The 26,691-nt window shown below is 40.7% G+C and overlaps 1 protein-coding gene across 1 annotated transcript in view; it reads left to right on the top strand.

Moving 5' to 3' along the window:
• The window catches only part of tbck (TBC1 domain containing kinase), a 220,308-nt gene that overhangs the window by 18,693 nt on the left and 174,924 nt on the right, over positions 1–26,691 (top strand). Inside the window, exons 3-4 of the mRNA XM_073042483.1 lie at positions 2,206–2,278; positions 26,118–26,232. Of these exons, the coding sequence (XP_072898584.1) occupies positions 2,206–2,278; positions 26,118–26,232 (188 nt within the window). The remainder of the gene's footprint in view (positions 1–2,205; positions 2,279–26,117; positions 26,233–26,691) is intronic.

Below are 26,691 nucleotides of genomic sequence, written 5' to 3'. Positions count from 1 at the left end.
AATGTTTGAGGATACTGCTTGACAAAACACAGAATATGTTGCTGGTGGCTGTTTACTGTATAGTAAATAACATTTTTAAATGTGCACTTGAATAGGCATGTTAATTATTTTGTAAATATCTCAGATGTGCTTTGAATGTTTGCTAGTGCTTTGAACCTCAAGTTGGCAGCCATCCTCCAATTTATCTATACATGTTGACCTGAGGGACTGCTTGTTCTGTATAGAATACAGCACTAAATAAATATGTTGTAACTCACAATAACATTCAGATCAATCTAGTTTCTGGCAACACTATAAACCGTGGAGTCAACAACTCAGATAGGCTTGCAAGTTTTCTGGTAATCTTTATAAGTAAAGGAACAAGTTCCAGAGTTATGGAAAATTGTGATTAATTAGGCAGCTCCAATCTCGATTCAAACCATTGATAAAAGTAGTAGTAACTTTACAAAAGACTGATTAGGCTGCACTTGGAGTATTATAGATGGTTCTGGTTGCTACACTTTAGCAAAGGTGTGATTGCTTTGCCGGGATTGGAGGATTTTACTTATGGACAAAGGTTGAATAGTTTGCTTGGTTTCCCGGGAGTGAAGGAAGCTGAGGGTGACCTGAGAGAGGTATATAAAATAATGAATTGTGTAGATAGGCAGAGAGTCAAAACTTTTTTCCCAGATAGTAGTTGATATCTGGAACTTTCATGTAGAAAGACAGAAAGGTCTGTTTGGAAATGGTGGTCTGGACGAGTCCATTTCTGTACTGGAACTCTGTGACTCTGATTTGAATACAGGAGCATAGATGCAGCTCTAAAAAGGTACGATAAGATTTCAGCTAGAACTTTGTGTGGAATTTTGCTCTCCTTATCCAAAGAAGGATGTTCTTGCCATGAAGTGAGGTCAACAAAAGTTTACAAGACAGGATACCTGAGATGGCAGGAGAGACGTATGTGGAGATATTAGATCAGTTTGACCACTGGCATAGAGAAGAATGAGCGGGGATCTATAAAGTTCACACATGGAGAAAAAATGTCTTTACTGAAGGCAATGGAAGCTAAGTCATTATATACATTCAAGAAGGTACTCAAAGGGTACAGGGAGAAGATAGGAATAGGGTACTGAAGTGAATGATCAAGCCTCAAAATATTATAAAATACGGAACACTATAGCACAGTATAGGCCTTTTGACCCACAGTGTTGTACCAGCCTTTAATCTACCCCTTCCTTTCCACATGCCTTCCATTTTTATGCTGGTGGAACACAGCAGACCAGGCAGCATCTATAGGAAGAAGCACTGTCAGTGTTTCGGGCCGGGACTCTTCATCAGGACTAACTGAAAGGAGAAATACTATGAGATTTGAAAGTAGTGGGGGGAGGGGGAAATGCAAAATGATAGGAGAAGACCGAAGGGGGTGGGATGAAGCTAAGAGCTGGAAAGGTGATTGGGGAAAGTGATACAGAGCTGGAGAAGGGAAAGCATCATGGGACGGGAGGCCTCGGGAGAAAGAAAGGGGGAGGGGTGAGTACCGGAGGGAGATGGAGAACAGGCAGGGTGATGGGCAGAGAGAGAGAAAAAAACAAACAACTAAATATGTCAGGGATGGGGTAAGAAGGGGAGGAGGGGCATTAACGGAAGTTAGAGAAGTCAATGTTCATGCCATCAGGTTGGAGGCTCTTAGCTTCATCCCATCCCCTCCGGTCTTCTCCTATCATTTTGCATTTCACCCTCCTCCCACTACTTTCAAATCCATTAGTATCTTTCCTTTCAGTTAGTCCTGACAAAGGGTCTCGGCCCGAAACGTCGACAGTGCTTCTTCCTATAGATGCTGCCTGGCCTGCTGTGTTCCACCAGCATTTTGTGTGTGTTGTTTGAATTTCCAGCATCTGCAGATTTCCTCGTGTTTGCTCCATTTTTATAGAACATAGTTGAATGGAATGGAATGGTTGAAAATGGCCCAAAGCCCTACTCCAGATCCCATTATCTATGTCTCTAAGTCGTTTCCTTCCTTTTGTTATTTCATAGAAGTAGTAAGGTCAAGTTCATAATGTGCATCAGCATGTGCAGATCTTTAAAAGCAATTTTTGCCATATTATTTAACATCTTGGGGATCCTTAGAATTAGAATTGGGTTTAATATTACTGGCATATCTCGCAAAATTTATTGTTTTGTGGCAGCAGTACAGTGCAATACATACCTGTTATGCCTCTTCTACAGAAAGACTGGTCGTTGTTACTGAGCATTATGAGAGAAGTCTGGAAGAACTATTAAAGGAGAGAGAGGTAACGAGGTAATATTTTAAAACTCATACTATTTAATCCTTATCTAGAAAAAAAATCACTAACAATATTGTTTTTCATAATAATGGTATTTTGTAATAATTCAGAAAAATTCAGAATCTTTATGATTCTTTTCATCTGATTTGTTTTTGTATTCTGTGCATCCTGTCATTTGTAAGGTTAATGTGAATTACGATGTTTTGAGCCAGAAATTATTGTAGCTTGTGACGAAACAGCTTATTTAATTTTCCTAAAATTTTCCAGGCAAGATTGATGCAGGGTAAACACTGAAACCACCTATCCTCTAAAAGTAGTCTGTGTCTTGACTGAATGTGACATGGAACTGTGCCTTTCCTTAACAGCTGGCTTTGCAGTTGTGTTAATGAGCTGTATAGGATTTAAACCAATTCACTTACTGAATTCAGTGACATTTCATGTACAGAAAACAAATTAAAATGAGGGAAAGTAATGTTAGATTAAGAAAAGAGAAAGAAGTAATGAGATATTGTGCTCATAAAAGTCACTTTCAGTGCCAGGAAGATTGATTCTAATAATTGAAGAATAGCACACCTTACAGAAAAGATAATTATACTGAAATAGATAAACCCAATCTTATGTGCTATACCTAACACTGGCAGAACTCTGTCTAATTTCTGTGGGCAGTCCTGACAGCTTTTCTGGGTGCACATGGTATCAGCATTGAGACTGAAAGTTCAAAGTAAAATTTATTATCAGAGTACTGCATGACACCACATAAAACCCTGAGAAATTTTTCCTGCTAGCATACTCTGCAAATCTATGGAACAGTAATGGTTAACGAGGATCAATTAAGAACAAACTATGTAAATACAAATATAAATAAATAGCAATAAATAAATAGTATGAAATAACAAGATAAAGAGTCCTTAAAGTAAGACCATTGGTTGTGGGAGCACCAGAAATAGAATGACTGTAGTTATCCCCTTTTGTTACAGACCCTGATCATTGAGGGGTAATAAATGTTTTTGTACGAGTCCTGGGGCACTTATATATTCTAACTGATGGCAGCAGCGAGAAACGAGCAAGACTGGCCATTCCAATGCTGTTACAATACCACAAATGTAGAACAATCTTTGGATGTGTTTGTACCAGATTCCTCTGTGCAAGGAAATTGTATAACCTGCAAATGTATCATTTCAACAAATCAACAAATTACTTCAGTAGATTTTTCAACAGTCATCATTGGTGTGGCATTTCTGCTTATAGTGAACTTTATCGTTGATCAGTTATTACCTCAAGAATAATCTGAGAAAGTATCCCAGTTCATAACGTAAATTATGTTTGATGAGTGAACTGCCAGTGTTTGTATTGTGCTATAAATCTTTGCAGATGTTTGGATGAGACATACACATGCAAATGACTACATTTGTAAATGGTGAATGTGAAATCTTTGCTGATCACTGGGAGGTCATGGATATATGTGTCAAGTAGACAGTATAATTTTAAAGTGAAGATTGCATCAAATAAAAAGCAGCAGGGGAACAGTGTCTAGTGGAACACAAGGTGAAGGAGTAGAAAAAGTAAGCAACGTTATTGAATTTGTTTCAGTTATAATAAACACCTTTTGAAAGGTGTGCTATTGATTTATTTTCTGATGCCTTGTTGCATTAAAGCATTTGGCTGGTGGGTTGCTTATTTCAGTCCGTTATAGGGGAATGATTTTTTTTTCACAAAAGTTAAGATTCCAGTCAGTAATTTAGTATGTGAGGTGAGAAAAAACACTGAACTTGCACAGAAAACTGGTTGACTAATGTTCCGTAAAACCAAGTCTCTCTTCTGGTACTTGAACTTAACATTTTATCTAGGTTACAGCACTACTGATTTCCATGTGAGTTGATGATAAAGCATGGAAATTCTACTTTACATCTATCTTCTGTGGAACTTTGATGCTTTGAAGTATAATGACAGTAGATCAGAAAAATTGCAGGCAACACCTCAGGGCATTCTGGAGTTCGAAGTTTAATTCCGGTGCCGTCGGTAAGGAGTTTGTATGTTCTCCCCTTGAACAGCGTAGGTTTCCTCCGGGTGCTCTGGTTTCCTCCCACAGTCCAAGGATGTACTTGTTTGTACAGTAATTGGTCATTGTAAAGTGTCCTGTAATTAGGCTGGATTAAATAGATGGGTTCTTTGCCAGTGCAGCTTATTGAGCCAGAAGGATCTGTTCCACACTGTATGTCTAAATAAAATAAAAAATCTCTGGGAGGTGAACAACAGGAAAGGAAATCTCAGAAATGAATTGGCACTTCAGTAGAAGAAAGCTGAAGTAAAGTTGAACCGGCCCATTGAGCCTGCTCCTCCATTTCATCATGGTTAATCCAGTTTTCATCTCAGCCTCAGACTCCTGTCTTTTCCCCGTATCCCTTCATGCCCTGACCAATCAAGAATCAATCAATCCTTGCCTTAAATATACATAAAAACTTGGCCTCCACAACTGCCTGTGGCAAAGAATTCCACACATTCACCACCCTCTGGCTAAAGAAATTCCTCCTCGTCTTCCATTCTAAAAGGACGCCACTCTATTCTGTGGCTGTGTCCTTTGGTCTTCGACTCTCCCACCATAGGAAACATCCTCTTCACATCCACTCTATCAAGGCCTTTCATAATTCAATCGGTTTCAATTAGGTCACCCCTCATTCTTCTGAATTCTAGTGAATACAGGCCCAGAGCCATCAGATGCTTGTCATATGACAAGCCATTCATTCCTGGAATCATTTTCGTGAACCCTTTTGAACCTTCTCCAGTTTCAGCACATCTTTTCTAAGATCAAGGGCCCAAATCTGCTTACAATACTCCAATACAATACAGTCCTACCAAAGGGTTTTGGGCCAAAATGTCAACTGTACTTTTTTCCATAGATACTACCTGGCTTGCTGAGATCCTCCAGCATTTTGTATGTGTTGCCTGGATTTCCAGCATCTGCAGATTTTCTCTTGTTCACAATACTTCAAGAGAGGCCTCGCCAGTGCTTTATAACCTTTCAACATTACATTCTTGCTGTAATATTCTAGCCCTCTTGAAATGAATGCTGTCATTGCACTTACCTTCCTCACCACAAACTCAACCTGCAAATTAACCTTTGGGAATCCTGCACAAAGACTCCCAAGTCCCTTTGCATCTCAGTTTTTTGAGTTTTCTCTCCATTTAGAGAATAGTCAACCCTTTCATTTCTTCTACCAAAGTGCATGACAGTACACTTTCAAACACTGTATTCCACCTTTGTCCATTCCCCTAATCTGTCTGTCCTGTAGCCTCTCTACTTTCTTAAAACTACCTGCCCCTCCACTTATCTTCATATCGTCTGCAAACTTTGCAGCAAAGTCATCAATTCCATCATCCAAATCATTGACATATAATGTAAAAAGAATTGGTCCCTACATAGACCCATGTGGAACACTACTAGTCACCGGCAGCCAGTCAGAAAAGGCTCCCTTTATTTCCACTCTTTATCCCCTGCCAATCAGCATTGCATATCTGTGCTAGGATCTATCCTGTAATACCATGGGAACGTAGCTTGTTAAGCAGCCTCGTGAGTGGCACCTTGTCAAAAGCCTTCAGAAAATCCAAATTAACAACATCCATCAATTCACCTTTGTCTATCTTGTTTGTTTCTTCTTCAAAGAATTCCAACAGATTTGTCAGACAAGATTTTTCCTTGAGAAAACCATGCTGACTATAGCCTATTTTAATCATGTGCCTCCAAGTATCCTGAGACCTCATCCTTAATAATCGACTCTAATAACTTCTAACGACAGAGGTCAGACTAACTGGCCTATAGTTTCCTTTCTTCTGCCTCTCTCCCTTCTTGAAGAGTGGAGTGACATTTGCAATTTTCCAGTCTTCTGGAACCATTCCAGAATCTAGTGATTCTTGAAAAGTCATTACTAATGACCTTTGATCTTTAATCAAAGGAATTATTATTGTATAGTTCCAAGAAAAATTGCAAGAAAGTAATACTTCTTGAAAGTTATATAAGTGAACCATTGCTACCCACAGTCCTTCACAGTGCCGATGTAAAGCAGCAACAGTTTTACTGCCTCATAACTCCTCAACCCAGTTCCATTCCTGACCTCCAGTTGTCCTTGTGGAGTCTCCACATTCTTCTTGTTCTGCGTGGGTTTCCTTTGGGTGCCCTGGTTTCCTCCCGCAAGCCACAATCATGTTAGCCACTATAAGTTATGCCTACTCAATGTGGGTACCAGGAGAATCATGCTGGAGTTGTTCAGCATGTGGGGAGGGGGTAGGTTATAGGAAAATATGTAGAGGAGCAGGATCAATGGGATTGATTTGAGAGCAACCATAAGCTTGACAGGACAAATGTCATGAGGAAATATGAGAAATTGTGGTCATATAGCTTTAAATATGAGTAAGTTGTTGACTATATTTCAATGTTACAACAATATAAAATGGGCTACACACACAAAATACTGGATGAGCGCAGCAAGTCAGGCAGCATCTCTGGAGCGGAATAAATAGCTGATGTTTTGGGCTGAGGCCTTTTAGCAGGACTGGAAAGAAAGGGGGCAGAAGGCAGAATAAAAAAGATGGATGGAGGCAAAGGGGTACAAGCTGGCTGGCGATGGGTGAGACCAGGTGAATGGGGAGAAGGTTATGATCCCTATGGAAAGTGTAGGGGTGGGTGGGGTCTCCTTCCTTGCCCTTATCACTGCAAGTATTACAAGTGCTACCCCTGCCTCTATGCTCCTCTCTCAAAACCATTCTGGTCCCTGAACAGTCCTTCCAGGTGAAGCAACACTTCACCTGCGAGTCTCTCGGGGTTATCCACTGTATCCAGTGCTCCGGGGTGCCCACCTCTTCATTGGTGTGACCTGATGTAGGTTTAGGGATAGCTTTGTTGATCATCTTCACTCTGTCCACTGTAAAAGGCAGAATTTCCCAGGCCACCCATTTCAATTCGACTTCTTATTCCTATAGCAACATGTCGATCTGTAGCCCCTTCTACTGCCATAATGAGGCCATGCTCAGGTTGGAGGAGCAATACCTAATATTCCGTCTGGGTAGCCTCCAACCTGCTGGCATGAAGATCAATTTCTCTAGCTTTGGGTAATTTCTCCTTCCTCCCATTCTCATTTTTCATTCCCCTCTCATCCCTTTCTATTCTCCTCACCTGGCCATCACCTCCCCTTTCTTCCATGGTCAATCATACTCTCCTATCAGATTCTTACTTCACTGTCCCTCCTCCATCCACTCACCTTCCTCCTCACCTGGTTTCACCTATCACTTGTTCGCTTATACTCCTCCCCTACCCCACCCTCTTGTTCTAGCTTTTGCCCCCTTCAGTTCTCGTCCTGATGAAGGGTCTCGGCCCAAAACAACGACTGCTTATTCCCCTCCGTAGATGCTGCTTGATATGCTGAGTTCATCCAGCATTTTATGTGTGTTGCTCAAGATTTCTAGCGTCTGTAGAATCTGTTGTGTTTATAAAATGGGCTAGATCATAATAGAGGTGCGGTCAGCTGTCATTCATGGCTCAGTGAAGGCACAGTTGCTCTGAATGAAAAGTATAAGGAATTAGATCGAGTTTCGAATGTTCGGATATGCCACTGTGTTATTGAGAGAGTGCTGTATCAGCAGAGATGTCATCTTAAAGTGAGGAATTAATCTGAGGTGTTCTCTGTATTTTAATGCAGAAATAGAATATTTAGATCAGCTGAGAAACATATGCTTTCTCAGGATTTCCTGGTCAATGTTCATGCTTAAACATAAATTCAGTAAAATAGGAGTAGGCCATTGAGCCTGCTAGACTATTCAATATGATCTTTACCCCTAAAACATGTTTCATTTCTAGTGTTTAGAACACTATTTATTTATGTCCTCCTTAATATATTCAATGATTTTGGCCTCCACAGTTTTCTGCAGTGAGTGAAAAAAATTATCATCCCATCAATCCTAAATGTCATGCCCCATATCCTGAAATGTGACCCTACTTTCTAGATTCCCCAGCTAGGGTAATCTCTTCCCCATATCCAGCCTGTCAAGCCTTGTCAAAATTCTGTATATTCCAATGTAATTGGATTTCATTGAAAGTCAATGAGAAATCTTACAAAGCCCTCCCAAAACATCTGTTTTTTATATTCCCAAGTGGAACCTGATATAACCAAATTGACTGCTACATTTCTTAAATACAACAGTAATTACACTTCAAAAACACTTAATTAAATGTGATTGTTTTAAGTTAGTCTGTGCTTGTGAAAGGCACTTTCTAGCTGTATGTAGTTTATTCTCAATTTAAAGTATTAATCGATGTTGCTAATTATATTCCAACTTGCACATTCTAGTTTGGACTCTATGCTATTTATTAAGAATTTTTTAGATCACATTGATTTAGGAGCTCAACCATTGCTTGCTCTGTTCACATAGTGGCATGATGCCAGACTGGATTTCTAAGGTCAATGAGATACTTGTGAGTGATCACTGGCTATTCTCTGTATGAATGTGTGCTCTCCTGCTGGTTTGGATGGAATTCTGAAAATATTCTTTATCTAATTATGGTGTACTAGCAGAAAAATCAAACTGAATAAATAAAATAATCTCATGAAAAATGCAAAAAAAATCTCTGACCTGGCTTTTTATCTAATATTTTATGAGTTTCGAGCAGAACATTTGGTGAATTAATAATAATTGGAAATCAAAGACTTGGATGATTTTTCTTATTCCCTTCCCATCCTCATGCCACCCGCGGTTAAGCAGTCTAATACTTTTAGCAAGAGATGTGCCTGTGTACAATTAGCAGCCTTTAAAGCTGATTAATCCCTGGTGGCCTAGTACTATAGATGGCTGCTACATGAAAGACTGATAAAGACTTTTTTTTTGTATGCGTTCTGTGTTTTGTGTAGATGTATGTGTTGGTAATATAATTTTTCACAAAAGTTAGCCGTAGCCTGCGATTTTCTTAAAAACAAATATCATTGAAACTCTGAAGTATGATGTTTCATTGCTCGCTTACTTCGTTTTTGTCTAGATGCATATGTTAATCATTTAAAACTTTCCAGGAAATTTTGCTGTTCTGTCTTGAATCATATATTAATAAAACTCATGTTTTCCAGGAAATTTGGCTTAGTGTATAAGCAAGCACACATGTTTAAGTTATGCAAAATCCTGGACCTCCAGTACTTACTGTGTGGGGTTTGCATGTTCTCTCCAAGACTGCATGGATTTTCCTCTGGTTTCATTTCCACGTTCCTGAGACAAGTTGATACATTTGATAGCTACTGTAAATTGTCCCTAGTGTAGACACATGGCAAAATAATCAAAGGAGACTTGATAGGCTTGTGAGAGAGAGCAAGTTGCAGGTCAACAGGGAATTAGAAGAGGAAATGCGACTTATGAGTCACATTCTGGGAGTCGGCATAGCCGTATGGACCAATGGCTTCCTTTTGTATTGTAATAAATAAATAGAAGTCAATTGATACCTTTTGGTACCTTTGACACAAATTTACACAGAAGGGTGAAGTAGGTAGATCAATGATTCGATTCAAAAGGGAAATGGAAAAACATTTAAAAGCTATGAATACACTTGGAGTCATAGAAAAGTACAGCACAGAAACAGGTCCTTTGGCCCATCTAGTCCTTGCTGAAAACCATTTAAACTGCCTACTCCCATTGGCCTGCACCAGGAACATGGCCCTCATGATTCATGTACCTCTCCAAACTTCTCTTAAACATTGAGTTTGAGCTTGCATATGCCACTTGTGCTGACAGCTCATTCCTCACTCTCACGACCCTCTGAGTTAAGAAGTTTCCTCTCATGTTCCCCTTAAACTTCTCACCCTTAACCCATCACCTTTGGTGTTGCCCCACCCAACCTCAGTGGAAAAAGCTTGCTTTCATTAATCCTATCTATACCTGTCCTAATTTTGCATACCTCTGTCAAATCTCTCAATCTTCTACATTCTAAGGAATACAGTCCTAACCTATTCAATCTTTCCTTATAACTCTGGCCCTCCAAACCTGGCAACATCCTTATAAATTTTCTCTGTATTTTTCAACCTGGTTTATACCTTTCCTGCAGGTAGGTGATCAGAACTGCACACAATATTGCCAACATTGGCAAGGGACAATACTGGTCCAAAATCTTACACAACTTTAACATAACATCCCATTTCCTGTACTCAGTACATTGATTTATGAAGGCCAATATGCAAAAGCTTTCTTTACAACCCTATCTACCTGTGATACCACTTTCAACTAATTATGGACTTGTAGTCACAGATCCCTATGTTCTACCTCACTCCTCAGTGCCCTACCATTCACTTTGTAAAACCTATCCTGATTGGTTCTACTGAAGTATAAAACCTCACAATTGTCTGCATTAAATTCCACCTGTCATTTTTCAGCCCATTTTCCCAGCTGACGCAGATCTCTGTAAGCCACGATAGCGTTCCTTGCTGTCCACTACACCCCCAATATTGGTGTCATCCACATATTTGCTGAACCAGATGACCACATTATCATCCAGATCATTGATATAGATGACAAACAAAAAAGGATCTTGAAAATCTCTATCCTCCAATCCTCTGGTGCCTCTTCTATCACTAAGGATGATTTAAATAACTCTGCTAGGTAGGGCCCCAGCAATCTCTGGACTCGCCTCCTGCAGGGTCTAAGGGAACACCTGGTCAGGCCCTGGGGATTTATCCACCCTGATTTGCCTCAGGTTAGCAAACACCTCTTCCTCTGTAACCTGTACAGGGTCTATGAAGTTGATGCCGCTTTGCCTCACTTGTATAAACTCTGTGTCCATCTACTGAGTAAATACAGACGCTAAAAATGTATTAAATATCTTCCCCCATCTGTTTTGGCTTCACACATTGATTACCATTCTGGTCTAGAGGATTGTCCCTTGCAATCCTTTTGCTTTTAGCATATCTGTTGAATCCCTTAGGATTCTCCTTCACCTTATCTGCTAGAGCAACTTCATGCCTTCCCTTCTGAGTCACAGAGCCAGACTCAATGCCAAAGATCCGACTGCTGTGACTTTCTTCTGCTAGGTCATTTCCCCCAACAGTATCCAAAGTGATATACCTGGTGTTGAGGGGGATTGCCATGGTAGTACTCTTCACCAGCTTCTTAACTGCTTTCTCCTTCCTGACTGTCACCCAGTTTCCTGTATCCTCACCTTAGGACGTATAGAGAGGTAGCTAAACCTATCTATTACCCTTCAGCTCTCAAATAATCCGGAGTTCATCCAGTTCCAGCTCTAAATCCTTTACATGGATTGTTAGAAGCTGCAGCTGGATGCACTTCTCGCAGGTGTAGCTTTTAGGGACACTGGAGGTCTCCCTGCCTTCCCACTTGAATCTCTTCACTGAAGCCTCAAAAATCACCACTCTTCACTCTATCCATTCTGATGATGGCTGCTGCACTTGCCCCGCCTTCCTTTAATTTGTTCCTGCTAATCCATCCCAAATGCCGATCCGTTGCTGGTCAGAGTTCCAAAAAAAAACTTCTGTGAGTTGCTGCCTTTTTCTATTTCATTAGCGAGCCTGGGTGAAATTCCTTCCTCTCAGGCTTCTGATCTTCGAATCGGTCACTGGACAAAGCTCCAAAAATATGTTTGAACGCTGTTTCTGGATTTCATTTTGGCATTCAACAGTATTGCCCCACAGATCTTGGTGAACAAGCTCCTAATCCTCAGTCTAAATATACCACTGTGCAACTGGGTGCAGGACTGATTTATGAACTGACCTCAGATTGTCAGGATGCATAACTGTTCCTCCCTCCACATCATCCTCAGCATAATTGCACCCCCTCCCCCCCCCCCCCCCCCCAGGACTGTGTGCTGAGCTCCGCCAGTTCCACAATGGGATGACTGCTGGGGTGACCATAGGAGGACAAGAGTCTGAGCCCTTCCTTGTATGCACAGGGCTGAGGCAGGGGTGTGTGCTAACACCAGTACTCTTTAACATCTTCCTCTTATGTGTTACCAAGCTTCTCCACTACGAGATTGAGGATAGCAGCGTTGTGGCAGTGGATGTCAGATTAGATGGCAACCTCTTTAACATCAGGAGACTCCACGCAACCACCAAACTCCGTAGAGAACGGGTCCTGGAGCTGCAGTATGTAGACGACTGTGCTCTTGTGGCCCATACTCCGGAGGATCTTCAGACTGTCCTTGCTGTGGCGGTGAGAGCGTACAGCAGGATGGCGCTGACCGTCAATACCAGCAAGACAGAAGTGGTTTGCCAATGGAGTACTAGTGTCCCACCCACCCTACCTACCTTCACTGTTGGTGATGAAAAGCTGTCAGTAGTGCCATCTTTCAGATATCTGGGGAAAATTCTCTGAGGATAGTGGCATTGACAACGACATCCAGAGCCGCATTAAACAGGCATCAACTGCCTTTGGGAGATTTCAGCGTCGAGTCTTTCAGAACAGGAGCCTTCGTCCCTCCACAGTACCAAGCAGTCTGTGTCACCACCCTCCTTTATAGCTGTGAAGCTTGGGTAACCTACAGCCATCACATCAAGTCCTTGGAGTGCTTCCACATAAGCTGCCTTCAGTGCATCCTGGGAATTACTTGGCGTGAGTGGGTGCCTCACACTGAAATATTAGTAAAGACCAACTGCAGAAGTATTGAGACATGATCACCCAGCATCAGTTGTAGTGGCTGGGGCATGTGATAAGGATGCCCCCATTACGGCTACCCCGCAGAGTGTTATATGGCCAGCTACATCATGGTTGACGCTCAGCTGGCGGGACAAAGAATCGCTATAAGGATCAGATGAAGAATGCTTTAAGGAAGTGCAAGATCAGACCTGCGGACCTGGAGGATGTTGCTGCTGACCGTATCACCTGGGGACAGCGGTGTAGGGATGGGGTTCATATTCTGGAGATGGAAAGAACAACCAGAAGCCAGCAGAAGAGAGCCAGGAGAAATGCAGCCATGGTTGCCATCACTACCACCACCACTACCATATATACATGTCCCACCTGCAATAGAACTTGTGGGTCCAGGATAGGACTATATAGTCATCAAAGATCTCACCGTTAAAGGAGTGGACGTCGTCATCGGATTCCGATGGACAACCGAAGAAGAAGACACTCTGCTCACACGTGACTGCATGGCCATACATCTGAGTACAGTAATCCCATTGTCAAGTTCACTGACGACAAGACAGTGTGGGGCCAACAATGATGAGATGGCCTACAGAGAGCCAGTGGAAGAGCTCAAGGCCTGGTGCCAGACAAATAACCCCTTCCTTAATGTCAACGAGACAAAGGAGATGGTTATTGACTTCAGGAGAACTCGCACCACTCACATCCCTCTTTATATTGGTGGTATGGCAGTGAAAACTGTGAGCAGTTTAAAACTCCTGGGAGCGCACACCTCACAAACTTCTCATGGTCTCAGAACACATTATACAATCAGGAAAGCTCACCTACACCTCTACATTCTGAGGAGGCTGAAGAGAGCTGGATTAAGTATATATACACTGACGTCCTACAGAGGCACATCAGAGAGTATCCTGATGAGTTGCATGGCTGAATGATATGGAAACTACACAGTGGTGGACAGGAGGGCTCTACAATGGGTAGTCAAAACTGGCAAACAAATCGCTAGCACCAGTCTACCCACCATCAAGGACGTGCATACAGGAACGTGTCAGAGAAAGGCCAGTAATTTCATGAAGGATCCCACCAACCCTGCTCATAGACTGTTTGTCCCACTTCCATCAGGTAGGGAGTATCCACATAGCATTCACACCAGGACCACCAGACTCAAAAATATTTATTTTCCCCAAGCAGTAAGACTGATCATCACCTCCACCCACTAACACACTCCTCCATTTCCCCAACCACCACTACTTGACCGTTTCCTGTCAGTCACCTTATGTACAGACACGCCTGTGTATACTCTATAGACATACAATCAGTCTAGGTCTATAAGCTATCTTATGTATTTATATTTAGTATGTTTTCTTCTTATTATTATGTTCTTTATCTTACTGTGTTTTTTGTGCTGTATTGGATCCAGCATACCAATTATTCCATTCTCCTTTTCGCTTGTGTACTGGAAATGACATTAAACAATCTTGAAATATGAAGTTTCTCAGAGCATAGTGGAGAGCAATCAATATTTTGAAGGGCATTCCGTGGAATTAACGATGACTTCCATTACAGTTTTGTGGCTACTGAGGTGATTGATCAAGCAAAGTAGAAACCACAGACTCTTACACAGATGGGTAGAGGCTACTGAACGGGCAGGCTGTTAGGTACTTGGTAAGATGGTGTGTGCCTTCTGTCATTTACACAGGACTTCTCTGTACCCCGGATAAATGGACGCAATGTTCTCGGTACTATCCTCCATGCTCCTTCTCCATTTCAGTGGTTATAGGCCTCGTGTTCCCAAGAGTTAATGGAGACATGAAATATATTTCAAGAAATCTTTGAGAATAATCTTTAATCTTTATCTCTCTCTATCCAATAATCTGTGCCAAAAATTGGAATGAACTTTGCAGTAATTTGCAGAGATAGCATTAATGATATTATTCTGGTGTCTGATGCAATACACCAGGGAGCTTTTACCTGTCAGGCATATAGAAAAGATGTTGGATAGATAGAGTGCAGGAATTTCTCACTACTAGCCATGATGCGTACAGGTTCTTCAGTGCTGTTGTCTCCCTCTGCCTCTAACACCAAGGCCCTACTGCACTGCAAACTAAGAATGGAGGTGAATTTATTAATGTCAGAAAGGCAATTGGTGCTTGCTCGAAGGAACACTTAAATCTCTTCGATCATAACTCAATGTCAAAGTAAATTTATTATCAAGATACATATATGTCAGCATATACTACACTGGGATTCATTTTCTTGCAGGCATTTACAGGAAACAATGAAATACAACAGAATTTATGAAAATCTAATCCGTAAACGAATACAAACAACTAATGGGCAAAAGAAGAGAAATTGTGCAAATAGAGAAAAAATAATATTGAGAATAAGAGTTGTAAAGTCCTTGAAAGTGAGTCAGTAGGTTTGGGGACCAGTTTAGATTGTGATGACTGAAATTATCCATGTTCAAGAGCTGCAGATGAGAAAGATGGGGAACTTGTATCCAGAAGCTCAGCAAACTGAATCAGCATTGCATTAGGAGGGGAAAGAAACTGGGCTTTAGGGGGTCAGGAGGGAATGAGTGGAGTTGTGTGTGTTTGGGAGGTCCTAGATAAATCAGAAGAAAAAGGGACAGAGTGGGAGCATATTGTCTGGGGTTGAACAATTCAACGTTTATGCCATTCAGTTGTAGATTATTCAACTGGAGCATGAGGTAGATTCCTCGAAAGGTAGATTATCATCCTGAATAAGATTGTTTTTAAGACAAAAAGACAGAAAATACTAGGGATACTCAGCATCTGTAGAGAACTAAAGTATCACATCAATGGCCCTTCATTGTTTCTGCTTCTTTCTCCATGACCTACTGAATCTCCCCAATATTTTCAATTTTCATTTCTGATTTCCAACATTTGCAGTTTTTGCTGTGTCTTTCAAAGCTGCATGATAGCTTCCTGCTCACTGTAGCTTATGTTAGCTTTTTAATTCCATGTTTATTTAACTATGTGATTTAAATTTGCAGCTGGTGTGCAACATCAATAGTCTGTGCTTCTGGATACTAGTCTAGCAATTTAACCATAGCAGTACTATACCGCAGGAATAATGCAGCAAGAGGTTATTGAGGTAGAGATTCAGGTAAGGTGAGGGTCTCCATCAGTCAGAGTTGACCATGGATATTGCATCTTAGCTGTCTAGATACGCAAGCCTGGGCAGTACAAATAGAGAGTAAGCTGTTGCCCATGTAGCAAGCTGCCCCTATCCATGCATCTGATAAACCCAAAGGAAGGCAGAGACTGATATAATTTGGTACCAGCAGCGTCGCAGGAGTTGCCAATCAGCAATGAACTCAGTGTAGGATTGACTTAGGGACTCCAGCTCTGGATTTTCCCTCGGGGTTTACTCCTGAAGCCCTGCCCATGAGTGGGTATAGCCACAAGGCAGCGGAGGTTTGAGATCAGTGTTTTCCTTCTAGATGAGCTGCCAACCACAGCGGACGAGCCCCCTCTGCTCAAAGCGACTGGTTTTAAGGTGCCAGTAGCCTGCCTTTGCCCCTTCTCCTGTCAGTAGAAACGGTTTTGCTGGGCTGAGTAGCTAAGCCACACGTGAAGGCCATGAGCTGGACTTTGTTGTCAGAGGCTATTTGTGGTGCATGCCATTGGGAGCATTTAATAGGTAGTAGGAGCTTGTCCCCATTACCATCCCCGGCTATAACAAACTTAAGGAGGTGGAGATCACAACATTTATAAGTCAGGGATTATTTTTGAAAGACAATCTATAAAAGATGAAGAGAAAAATAATAGTTAAATGGATTTCAGGAATAAATCTTTTTGCTTGTGAGACTGTGCCCAGTGGGATGGTATCAAGGACTGGGGCTCCGGCTATTCTGAAATCGATTATCAATTACTTTGATGACAGCACTAAGTGTAACATATCCACCTTGATGTTTTGGAGATTAAGGATGCTTGGAAACTGCAAGGGATGGATGTAGACGGTTTAAGTGGACGTACAAGGACATAAAGGATGGGATATAATGTGGAAAACATGAGGTTATTCATTTTGGTAGAAGAAATTGAAGAAAAAGCAACACTTTTTTTTAAAAAAGGGTGGAGTAAAGTTCAAGTCACCAGCTTTTTTAAGTACATGTCACTTGCCTTCCTAATTGCTTGCAGCACTTTAAGTTAACTTTCAGTACTGCGTTGTTATTTATTGAGAGATAATTTGAGCATAAGAGTAAAGACATTTTTATTGCAATTATAAAGGGTTCTGGTGAAATTTCATCTAAAATATTTTCTGCAGAACTGTTCTCCCTACCTAAACGTGAATATAATTGTGAGACAAGGAATAAGATTAAATTTTGATTAAATAAGATTGATTCTTGGTAAAGGGTGTTTGTCCTATGTGGATAGATTAGGTATACTATGGAATTTAGAAGTGTGAAAGGTGATCTTACTGAAGTGTACAAGCCTCTTTCGGGGCTTGTTGTGTAAGAAATGGGATTATGCTTCGCTTGCCAGGATTATGTTTTTCCTGCAGCTGTCTCCCAACTCCATTCCTCTCCCTCCACTACTCTCTCCATCAGTCCATCATCCCCCATTCCTCCTCAGTCCATCAGTCAAGTTCACATTTATTGTTATTTAGCTCTTTACAGCAGCTACACAGTACATTAAAACATGACAAGCATAAGATAACAAATCGATATTATACATAACTTATGCAGCAAAATAAATATAATGATATTAATAGAAGTTGAGGGAGAAAAGAAATATAATCCAAGGTTGTATTAGGATTTACTACGTAGTCCCTTCCTCATTCCTCCTCTTTTACTTTCCCTCTCCATTCTCAATCCTGATGTAGGGTCTTGACCCGAAGCATTGACAATCACTTCCCTCCCACCCCCTCACAGATACTGCTCGACAAGCTGAGCTCCTCCATCATTCAACTGATGCTCTAAACTTTGTACCTGCGCTCTGCCAACTACTGATCCCACCCTAATTCAGTCTAAATACAACTCCTGAAGCCTGACAAGGTTACACAGATAATGAGTGCCAATTGTTGGAGGTAAAAGGAAGTCTCCGTGTAACAGTTTTCAAAATAATTTCATTACATCCAAAGTGCTTTGCAACCAATGTAATCTCTGTTATTATATGTAAATTAATGTTAGTATAACAAATTTTCATAAAATAGTGTGGTAACAATGAGAAAGTTTGTGTTATAAGTGATAAGTGAATGATACTGTGGATGATTTCCTATTTTTTAAAATAGTAGCATGGCATTATTATTTTATCAGTGCTTTGATGAGACCATACCTTAAGGAGTTATAGTCTTGCAAGGATGCTCTTGCTGTGGAGGGAGGGTAGTGAGGTTCACCATATTGACTCCCAGTATTGTGAAACTGCCAGATGAAATGAGATTGAAAAGATTCGGTTTATGTGCCAGAAGATGGAGGAATGCAAGGGTCCTCTTTGAAAGTTATAAAATTCCAGTGAGGCATAACAGATTAGATGCAAGAAGGACATTCCCAGAAGTGGCAAAGTCCAGAACTGCACTGTGTAACGATCTAAGGACATGGTGTAGGTTTAGGAGCTTGAGGTGGAGAGACATTACTTCACCAAGAGAGTGGTGAATCTATGGATTCCTCTATCACAGAAGGTAGTTGTAGCCAAACGATGAAATATTTTCAAGAAGGAAGGATAGTACTGACAGCTAAAGAAATATGGGTATGGAAAGAAAGTTGCAACAAGGTGTTCAATTTGAATGTGTGGTATACTGCGTCCGGTGCTCCCGGTGTGGCCTTTTATATATTGGTGAGACCTGACGCAGACTGGGAGACCGTGTCACTGAACACCTACGCTCTGTCCGTCAGAGAAAGCAGGATCTCCCAGTGGCCACACATTTTAATTCCACATCCCATTCCCATTCTGATATGTCTATCCATGGCCTCCTCTACTGTCAAGATGAAGCCACACTCAGGTTGGAGGAACAACACCTTATATACCGGCTGGGTAGCCTCCAACCTGGTGGCCTGAACATTGACTTCTCTAACTTCCGTTAATGCCCCTCCTCCCCTTCTTACCCCATCCCTGATATGTTAAGTTTTTTTTCCCCCTCCCTTTTTTTTCTCTCTCTGCCCATCACTCTGCCTGTTCTCCATCTCCCTCTGGTGCTCCCCTCCCCCTTTCTTTCTCCCTAGGCCTCCCATCCCATGATCCTCTCCCTTCTCCAGCTCTGTATCCCTTTTGCCAATCACCTTTCTGGATCTCAGCTTCACCCCACCCACTCTGGTCTTCTCCCATCATTTTGCATTTTTCCCTTCCCCCCACTACTTTCAAATCTCTTACTATCTTTCCTTTCAGTTAGCCCTGACGAAGGGTCTCAGCCCGAAACGTCAACAGTGCTTCTCCTTATAGATGCTGCCTGGCCTGCTGTGTTCCACCAGCATTTTTTGTGTGTTGCTTGAATTGCCAGCATCTGCAGATTTCCTCGTGTTTGCGTACAATTTGAATGATTAGCGATGATCACATTGAATAACAGCAGGTTTGAAGGGCTGAGTGAAAGACTCGCTCACTATTGCTCCTAATCTCTGCGTGTTTCTATAATTCTGGAATGAGTGATGAGGAGAGCAAACTTGGCCCTCAAAAGTGCTGGAAGAAAATTCAGACAGCTGAACAAGCCCCATTTCTAGCCTTAGCCAACTAAAACTTGTAGAATTAGAAACTACAAGCCTTATTCCCTGGAAACCATTGTTCATTCTTTGAGTTTGAGATTTATGTGTTCTGTTCAACAACTGCAGCTTCACACTGAGATAAAAACTGAAGTCACCTGGGGAACAACTGATGACAAATTCATACATGGAACTCCCAAACTTACTGGCATTTCTCTGAGGAGTCCAGCTAATTTCAAGTTGAGTTTATTATCGTGTGACCAAAAACAGTGAGGTTCTGGTATAATGGAAAAATTAATGACAGACACGTAGATTTAGACAACGGAATGAACTTAAGTCATAGGTAAATTGAACATGAATAGGTTTTCTGTGTTTTGGATAATAGACTTGAACTAAAGTTTCAGTCTTTCAGTTTTTTATATTCTGTGTTTTTTGCCTAATTTTTCTCATCTTTGTGCGGGGAGGGGAATTTGGGGGTTGATGTGCCTGTTCTGTTCTTGTTCAATGTTTTGTGCGGGGACGGGGATCTGGAGGTTGATATGCCTGTTCCATTTTTATTCTTTTTTTTTGTGTGGGAGGATGGATTTGGGGGTTGATGTGCCTGTTCCAGTTTTGTTAATTTTTTTTGTGCGGGGAGGGGATCTGGGGGTTGACGATTGTGCTGCCTTTCTTTCTTGGTTTCATGGCGACCTGGAGAAAAAGAATTTCAGAGTGGTATACTTCGATGATAATAAATGAACCTTTGAATTATATAAGTGAAGAAGAATAAAAACATTAGTGCAAAATAAGCAAGATCAGAGTCAACAGCAGTAGTGTGTAAGAGATGGTTTGTATGTTCCGTTGCTGAGGTTGGATTAGAGTTTTGTGGGTCAATACAAGAACCGAACAGTTAAAGTGAAGTTGCTTTTCCTGAAGCTAGTGGCATGGAAGTTCAGGTTTCTGGATCTCCTGTCCAATGGTGGCAGATAGCAGAAAATACAGTGTGGAATTCAGAACATAGAACAGTACAGCACAGTACAGGCCCTTTGGACCATGATGTTGTGCTGACCTCTTAATCTACTCTACAATCAATCTAACCCTTCCCTGGACTATAACTAATCATTTTTCTTTCATCCATGTGCCTGAGAGTCTCTAAATGTCAATAATGTATCTGTCTCTACCAACACCCTGCAGCACGTTCCACACGTCTACCACTCTAAAAAAAAAACTAACTCTGACATTCCCCTATATATACTTTCCTCCCATCACCCTAAATTATGCTTCTTCATATTAGCCAATGGCTCATTGGGAAAATGCCCCTGGCAGTCCACTCTCTCTTATCTTCTTTGTACACTTCTAACAATTCACCTCTCATCCACCTTTGTTTTAAAGAAAGTAGCCCTAGGTTGCTCAACCTATCCTCATAAGACATGCTCTGTAATCCTGGCAGCATCCTGGTAAATCTCCTCTGCAGCCTCTCTAAATTTTCCACATCATTCTTATGATGAAGGGACTGGAAGTGAGCAAGTGTGCTCTAACCAGAGTTTTATAGAGCTGCAAAATTACCTCATGGTCTTGAACTCAATGCCTCCAACTAATGAAGGCCAACACACCATAATGCCTTCTTAACCATCCCATCAGCTTCCATGGCAACTATGAGGCATCTTTGGACATGAACCCCTTGGTTCTTCTGTTCCTTCATACTGCTACCATTAACCTTGCACTCTGCCTTTTAGTTCAACTTTCATACTTTAACAGACTGAGCTCATCTGCCTTCCAGAGGAACAAGAACTGGATTGGTTTGAGTACTGCCAACCTTTTACTTTAGGAATATTTAAAAAAGTTTACTTCTAGGTACTATATTCTTAATCGTGTACTCACACTCCATCTATTGATAGTAGTATGTAACTGCATGTCTTGAATTGGCAACATAAAACTAAGCCAACATTAAACAAACTGTAATCAGTGGTGATGAACCGAATCTCAAAATTAGGCACCATTTAGCAGATATATGTTTAGGATATATATGTTCCTTGCATAAATATTGTACTTTTGAGAGTCTGCAATGCTTTACACACAGTTTACAAGGTTTCTGTTCAGTTTTTCCTGATGCATTCTGTAGAGGCTCGCTCATACTTTTATATTTATGTTTATATAATATACATAAAATATTATATTTTATAATATTAAAGAAGTCGCTTTAACCCATTGGATATGCACAGGCTCACAGAGCAATCTCTTTCCCCAACTAGTTTTCCCTGTAACCTCTTCTCTGCACATTCCCATTAACTCATTTACACATTAGGAGTGATTTACAGCATCCATTTACCCTACCAAGGAGCATGTCTTTGGGATGTGAGAGGGAACTAGAGAATCCAGTGGAAGCCTGTATGGTCACCAGGAGAGTGTGAATGATCATGGTTGAACTGGATTGCTGGAGTTTTGAGGAGGCAATTCTCCTATCTGTGCATCAGATCCACCTCGAGCTTCCTTGCCCCTATGCCTATGAAGCTGCAGAGCACCCAGTTTCCTGAACTGCTCTCATGTTAGCTTGTGTTTACAAGCTGTTTCTCCAGTGACAATCCCACTTGCCTTTAACTTGTCTGTTGCCACTTTCCCTTCCAAGTTAATCTTGTCCCTCTATTTTCCTGTTAAGCTATTTTTACTTACGATATTTTCTTTCTCCTTGGGTATTTTCATGCCCTTTTTCTTCCCAAATTCATGTTAATTTCTTTTAGAACTGTCCTTACCATGATATTTATAGAGCTCTGATTAAAATTGCAAATGTCATGCCAAGTATTGTGGCCAAGATAATCCCAGTGGTGTTAAAGATAACACCAATCCCTGTGTCCCTTCACCAAATCCCATGTTTCACGTAAATACTGGCCCTTGGAGTCATCATCCAAAAATCACATACTGAATGCACTCTGGTCTGTCTCAACACTGCCTATCCCGATCCTCCTCTTATCTCAAATTGCCAGTTCAAGAGTGGATAAGTGGAAAATTTAATTTTGGAAAATCCAATGGTAACAAACCATTTTTCTCCCTGCTAACTGAAATCGATTGCATGTTATTTATTTTGATCCCAGGCTGAGCTTTCCGTCACATAGGCGTGCCATTTTCATAATTATTTGCTTCCACCTCCACAATAAAGATGAATTCTACCCAAGTCTCAGACCATTTCAAAATCCTCACCTGTGCTTTTGTTACTCTCAGATCTGATATACCAACATATTCCTGGCAAGCTTCCTATTTGGCATCCAATGTAAACTCTAAAACTGGGACAATCTCACACCAGCTCCCATTCATTTATCACTTTGGTTTTGAGCTACATTGCTTACTGGTTAAGAAATTTCTCAATATAAAAACACTCCACCCTTTTTCAAATTTCAAACCATTGACGGGGATAACTTCATGTGAATCCAATCTCTTGAATTCTATTCCTCAACCTTTAAAAGTCTCTAACCCACATTCCACCTGTAAAACAATTCTTATAATTTACTGTTTTAACATTCACGACCTTCTGTATTTAACACATCATTCTCTGCTATCTTCAACAGGATCCTACAAACAAGGATGTCTTTACCTCCCCCACTTTCCGCAGGGATTGCTCCATTTGCCTCTTGCTGCTACTCTCCCTCCTGATACGTACCCCTGAAAGTGACTGAAATGCTACACCTGCCCATTTACCTCTTCCCTTACATCCACTACATCCAAACAGTTCTTCACCAGAGGATCTGTTGGGATTGTCAACTATATCTGGTGCTCCTGATGCAGTCTCCTGTACATTGGTGAAACCCCATGTAAATTGGGGGGCCGCTTTGTCAAGCACCTTCGCACCATCTGCCAAGAGCAGAATTTCACAGTGGCCAGCCATTTTAATTCCTATCATATTGGTCCAGGGCTGCCTCTTTTGCCAAGATGAGGCCATTCTCAGGGTGGAGGAGCAACACCTTATATTCTGTCTGGATAGCCTCCAACCTGATGGCATAAACATCGATATCTCCTTAGAGTTAAAATTACCCTTCCCTCTTGTTCTGTTTCCCACTCTGGCCTCTTACTTCTTCTCCTCACCTCCCCCTGGTGCCTCTCTTTTTTCCCTTTCTCCCATGGTTCAATCTGCTCTCCTATCAGATTCCTTCTTCTCCAGCTCTTTACCTTTCCCACCCACCTGGCTTCACCTATAATCTTGTAGCTAGACAACCTTACCCAGCCCTCCTATCGTTTTATTCTGGTGTCTTCCCCCTTCCTTTCCAGTCCTAAAGAAAGATTTCAGCCCAAAGCTTTGACTGTTTATTCATTTCTATAGGTGCTGCCTGACTTGCTGAGTTCCTGCAGCATTTTGTGTGTGTTGCTCTGTTTTAACATTGCTGTAAGTCGTCGGTGCCAATATATTAAATTTTATCCATTTTTGATTACCTTAGCATGTTGTATTGTTTCAAAGATATATAAATACAATTGTGATTGTTGAAAAAAATTGCAGAAAGTTTGCTTTAAGAGTAAAAGGTCCTGACATCTATAATGCCCTGTCAAATTTGAAATTTGTTCATTTTTCAGTTACTTATACTAAAACTAATAGATTTTGTAATAGCTTGTGTAATTGGTAATTATGGAATTCTGATGGCTCAGTGTTTGGCTTGTTAAGTACAAATACAGTGCTGCTTATTATCCTGACCCACTAATTCATTTTAAGTGAATCTTTTCATTTTATGTCAACCATAGTTTATTTTTCATGGGATCATTAGAAGAGAGAAGTATGATTGCTGCTGAGGAGAAATCTGTTTTGCATTTTCCCCATTTGGATTGGATTTCCTGCAGCAAACATTGTTATGTAGGTTATGTTTATTTTTTATAAATACAAGGGATGTCATAAATGGAGGATGGAGTACTTCTCCAGTTCATTGGCTGGTGTGTAAGACTGAGCATCCAAGTCCAACTAATGCCAGGATACAGAAGCTCCAAGCCGCAAAAGAGCACTTGCAATGTCGCAATGTGGTTCTGCCAGTTCCAGGATTGTGCTTATCTGGAACATACTAACAGTAAAATTCACTCAGATTTTTGTAAAGGTTCTGTGTATTTATCAAAATAAGAATGAGTAGAATGTAACGGTCAAGTTAGATTTGGCATCAGTTGGATGTAGATTCAAACTAAAATGCAGGGGTGACAGGAAAGAACAGGGAATAATGGGAGTCATCTTGTGTTACCAGTCAATATGAGTTTATTGTCATGTGCACAAGTATGGTGAGGTACAGGTGCAATGAAAACCCGGCTTGCAACAACATCACAACCAATGCATAGAAAATAAATTGTGCATAAATATGCAAGGCAATGAGGAAGAAGGGGAAATTAAGACTACGTGCAGACAAGATATACAATTAGAGAGAAATCCATGGTAGTGCAAGAGGTGATCATGGTCTTCTGTTGCTGAGTTAGGGTTAGGGTTGTGGAGGAAAGTAGCTGTTCCTGAACCTCAAGATGTGGTACTTCTGGTGAGAAAAGGGCACAGTGGGGATCCTTGATGTATTTCAAAACATATTTACGGCACCACAATATAAATATGTCACTGTAAGGCATACATAATCTTTGCATGGTAGATACACATAATTTACAATAGCCTCCATCCAATTGGTTAATTCCAGTACTGACGTGAAAAGATTTCACTGTGTCACTTGGTTTAACAAGTTCTACACAATCTACAGTTCAAGAGCCAGCCATTCAGCCAATGGATCAACCAGATCAAACTCAACTTTTCAAATGACCGTCGCTCACTCTCGACATCCTATTCTTTATAAATGCATTTAGTTTCTAATTAAATATGTCAATGCCATCTGATTTAACCACTGCCTATGGGCAAACAAACTACTTTATAATTTATGAGTTGATGTATTGTCGACTGTATTAGATTTAAGCTACTTTGTTCTGGATTCACCAGGAATAGGAAACGGTACTGCTACATGAGTCCAATCAGCTTCTTTCATAAGTAATACACACAAAGTGCTGGAAGAACTCAACAGGCCAGGCAGCATCTATGGAAAAGAGCAAGCAGTTGACATTTCGGGTTAAGACCCTTCATCAGGACTGATAAAGTCCGATCCTGATGAAGGGTCCCAGCCTTAAACATTGACTTTACTTTTTTCTCTTTTTCGTTCTTTCACAAGTAATGATTTGTCCTTTATAATAATTGAGGGTAAACATGGCACCTATTTCAGTACAATAATGAATGTATCTTGAAGGAAATCAGTCTTTTTTCATTATTCGTTGACACATACAGTATACTGAAGATTTGCTGGAGTTCTATCTTTAATGTTTAGTTTAGAGTTCAATGGTATGACCATGATAAGGAACAAAATAGCTATTTGAAATCTTTCAAAGTGTGCTTTTGCCTGAACTGAAGAAAGTAAGTGCTCCAATTTCCCAAATAAAAATCACTGGATGTAAATAGCATCCTGAGGCAAAAGGGCCAACTTGCAGAAGCAATTAAAATATAAATCATTCTTTTAATTAATGGCAAATTTGTAAATCTATCTAAAGTTTGGAGAGGAAAAGACAATTCATGTAAATGAAGTTATTTTTCATTTAACTTTGCTAAATGTTTTTTTCAGTCCTGGAAGGGTTTTGCAAATAGCTTTTGAAGTGTTGGAAGGACTGGAATATATGAACAGACATGGAATGGTCCATCGAGCTCTTGCACCGCACAACATTCTTCTGGACAGTGAGGTAAATCAATGATAATGTCTTCCTTGTACGGAGAATTTTATGCTTTATAAATTTGTATCAAAATAAAACTCAGATAGTCTGGAATCATTTTTGTCGGAAGTCTTAATAGTATGGCATGTACCACTCCTTATTCCAGTGGCTGGCACGGTAGAATAGTGGTTAGTGTAACACTTCACAGTGCGCGAAGTTCAAAGTAAAGTTTATTATCTAAGTACATAAGTGCCTCCATATACAACCCTGAAATTCATTTACTTGTGGACAAACTCAATAAATCCAATAACCATAATAGAATCAATGGAAGACTGCACCCAACAGGGTGTGCAAGCAATGTGCAAAAGACAACAAACTGTGCAAATCCAAAACTATAAAAAAGAAATAAATAAGCAATAAATATTGAGAACATGAGATGAAGTGTCCTTGAAAGTGAGTCCATAAGTTTTGGGAATAGTTCAGTGATAG

Source organism: Hemitrygon akajei, chromosome 4, assembly GCF_048418815.1.
Source record: "Hemitrygon akajei chromosome 4, sHemAka1.3, whole genome shotgun sequence".
In the NCBI taxonomy this organism is placed as follows: domain Eukaryota; kingdom Metazoa; phylum Chordata; class Chondrichthyes; order Myliobatiformes; family Dasyatidae; genus Hemitrygon; species Hemitrygon akajei.
Note: the sequence above shows the minus strand (reverse complement) of the source record. Positions and strands in the feature narration are given on the sequence as shown.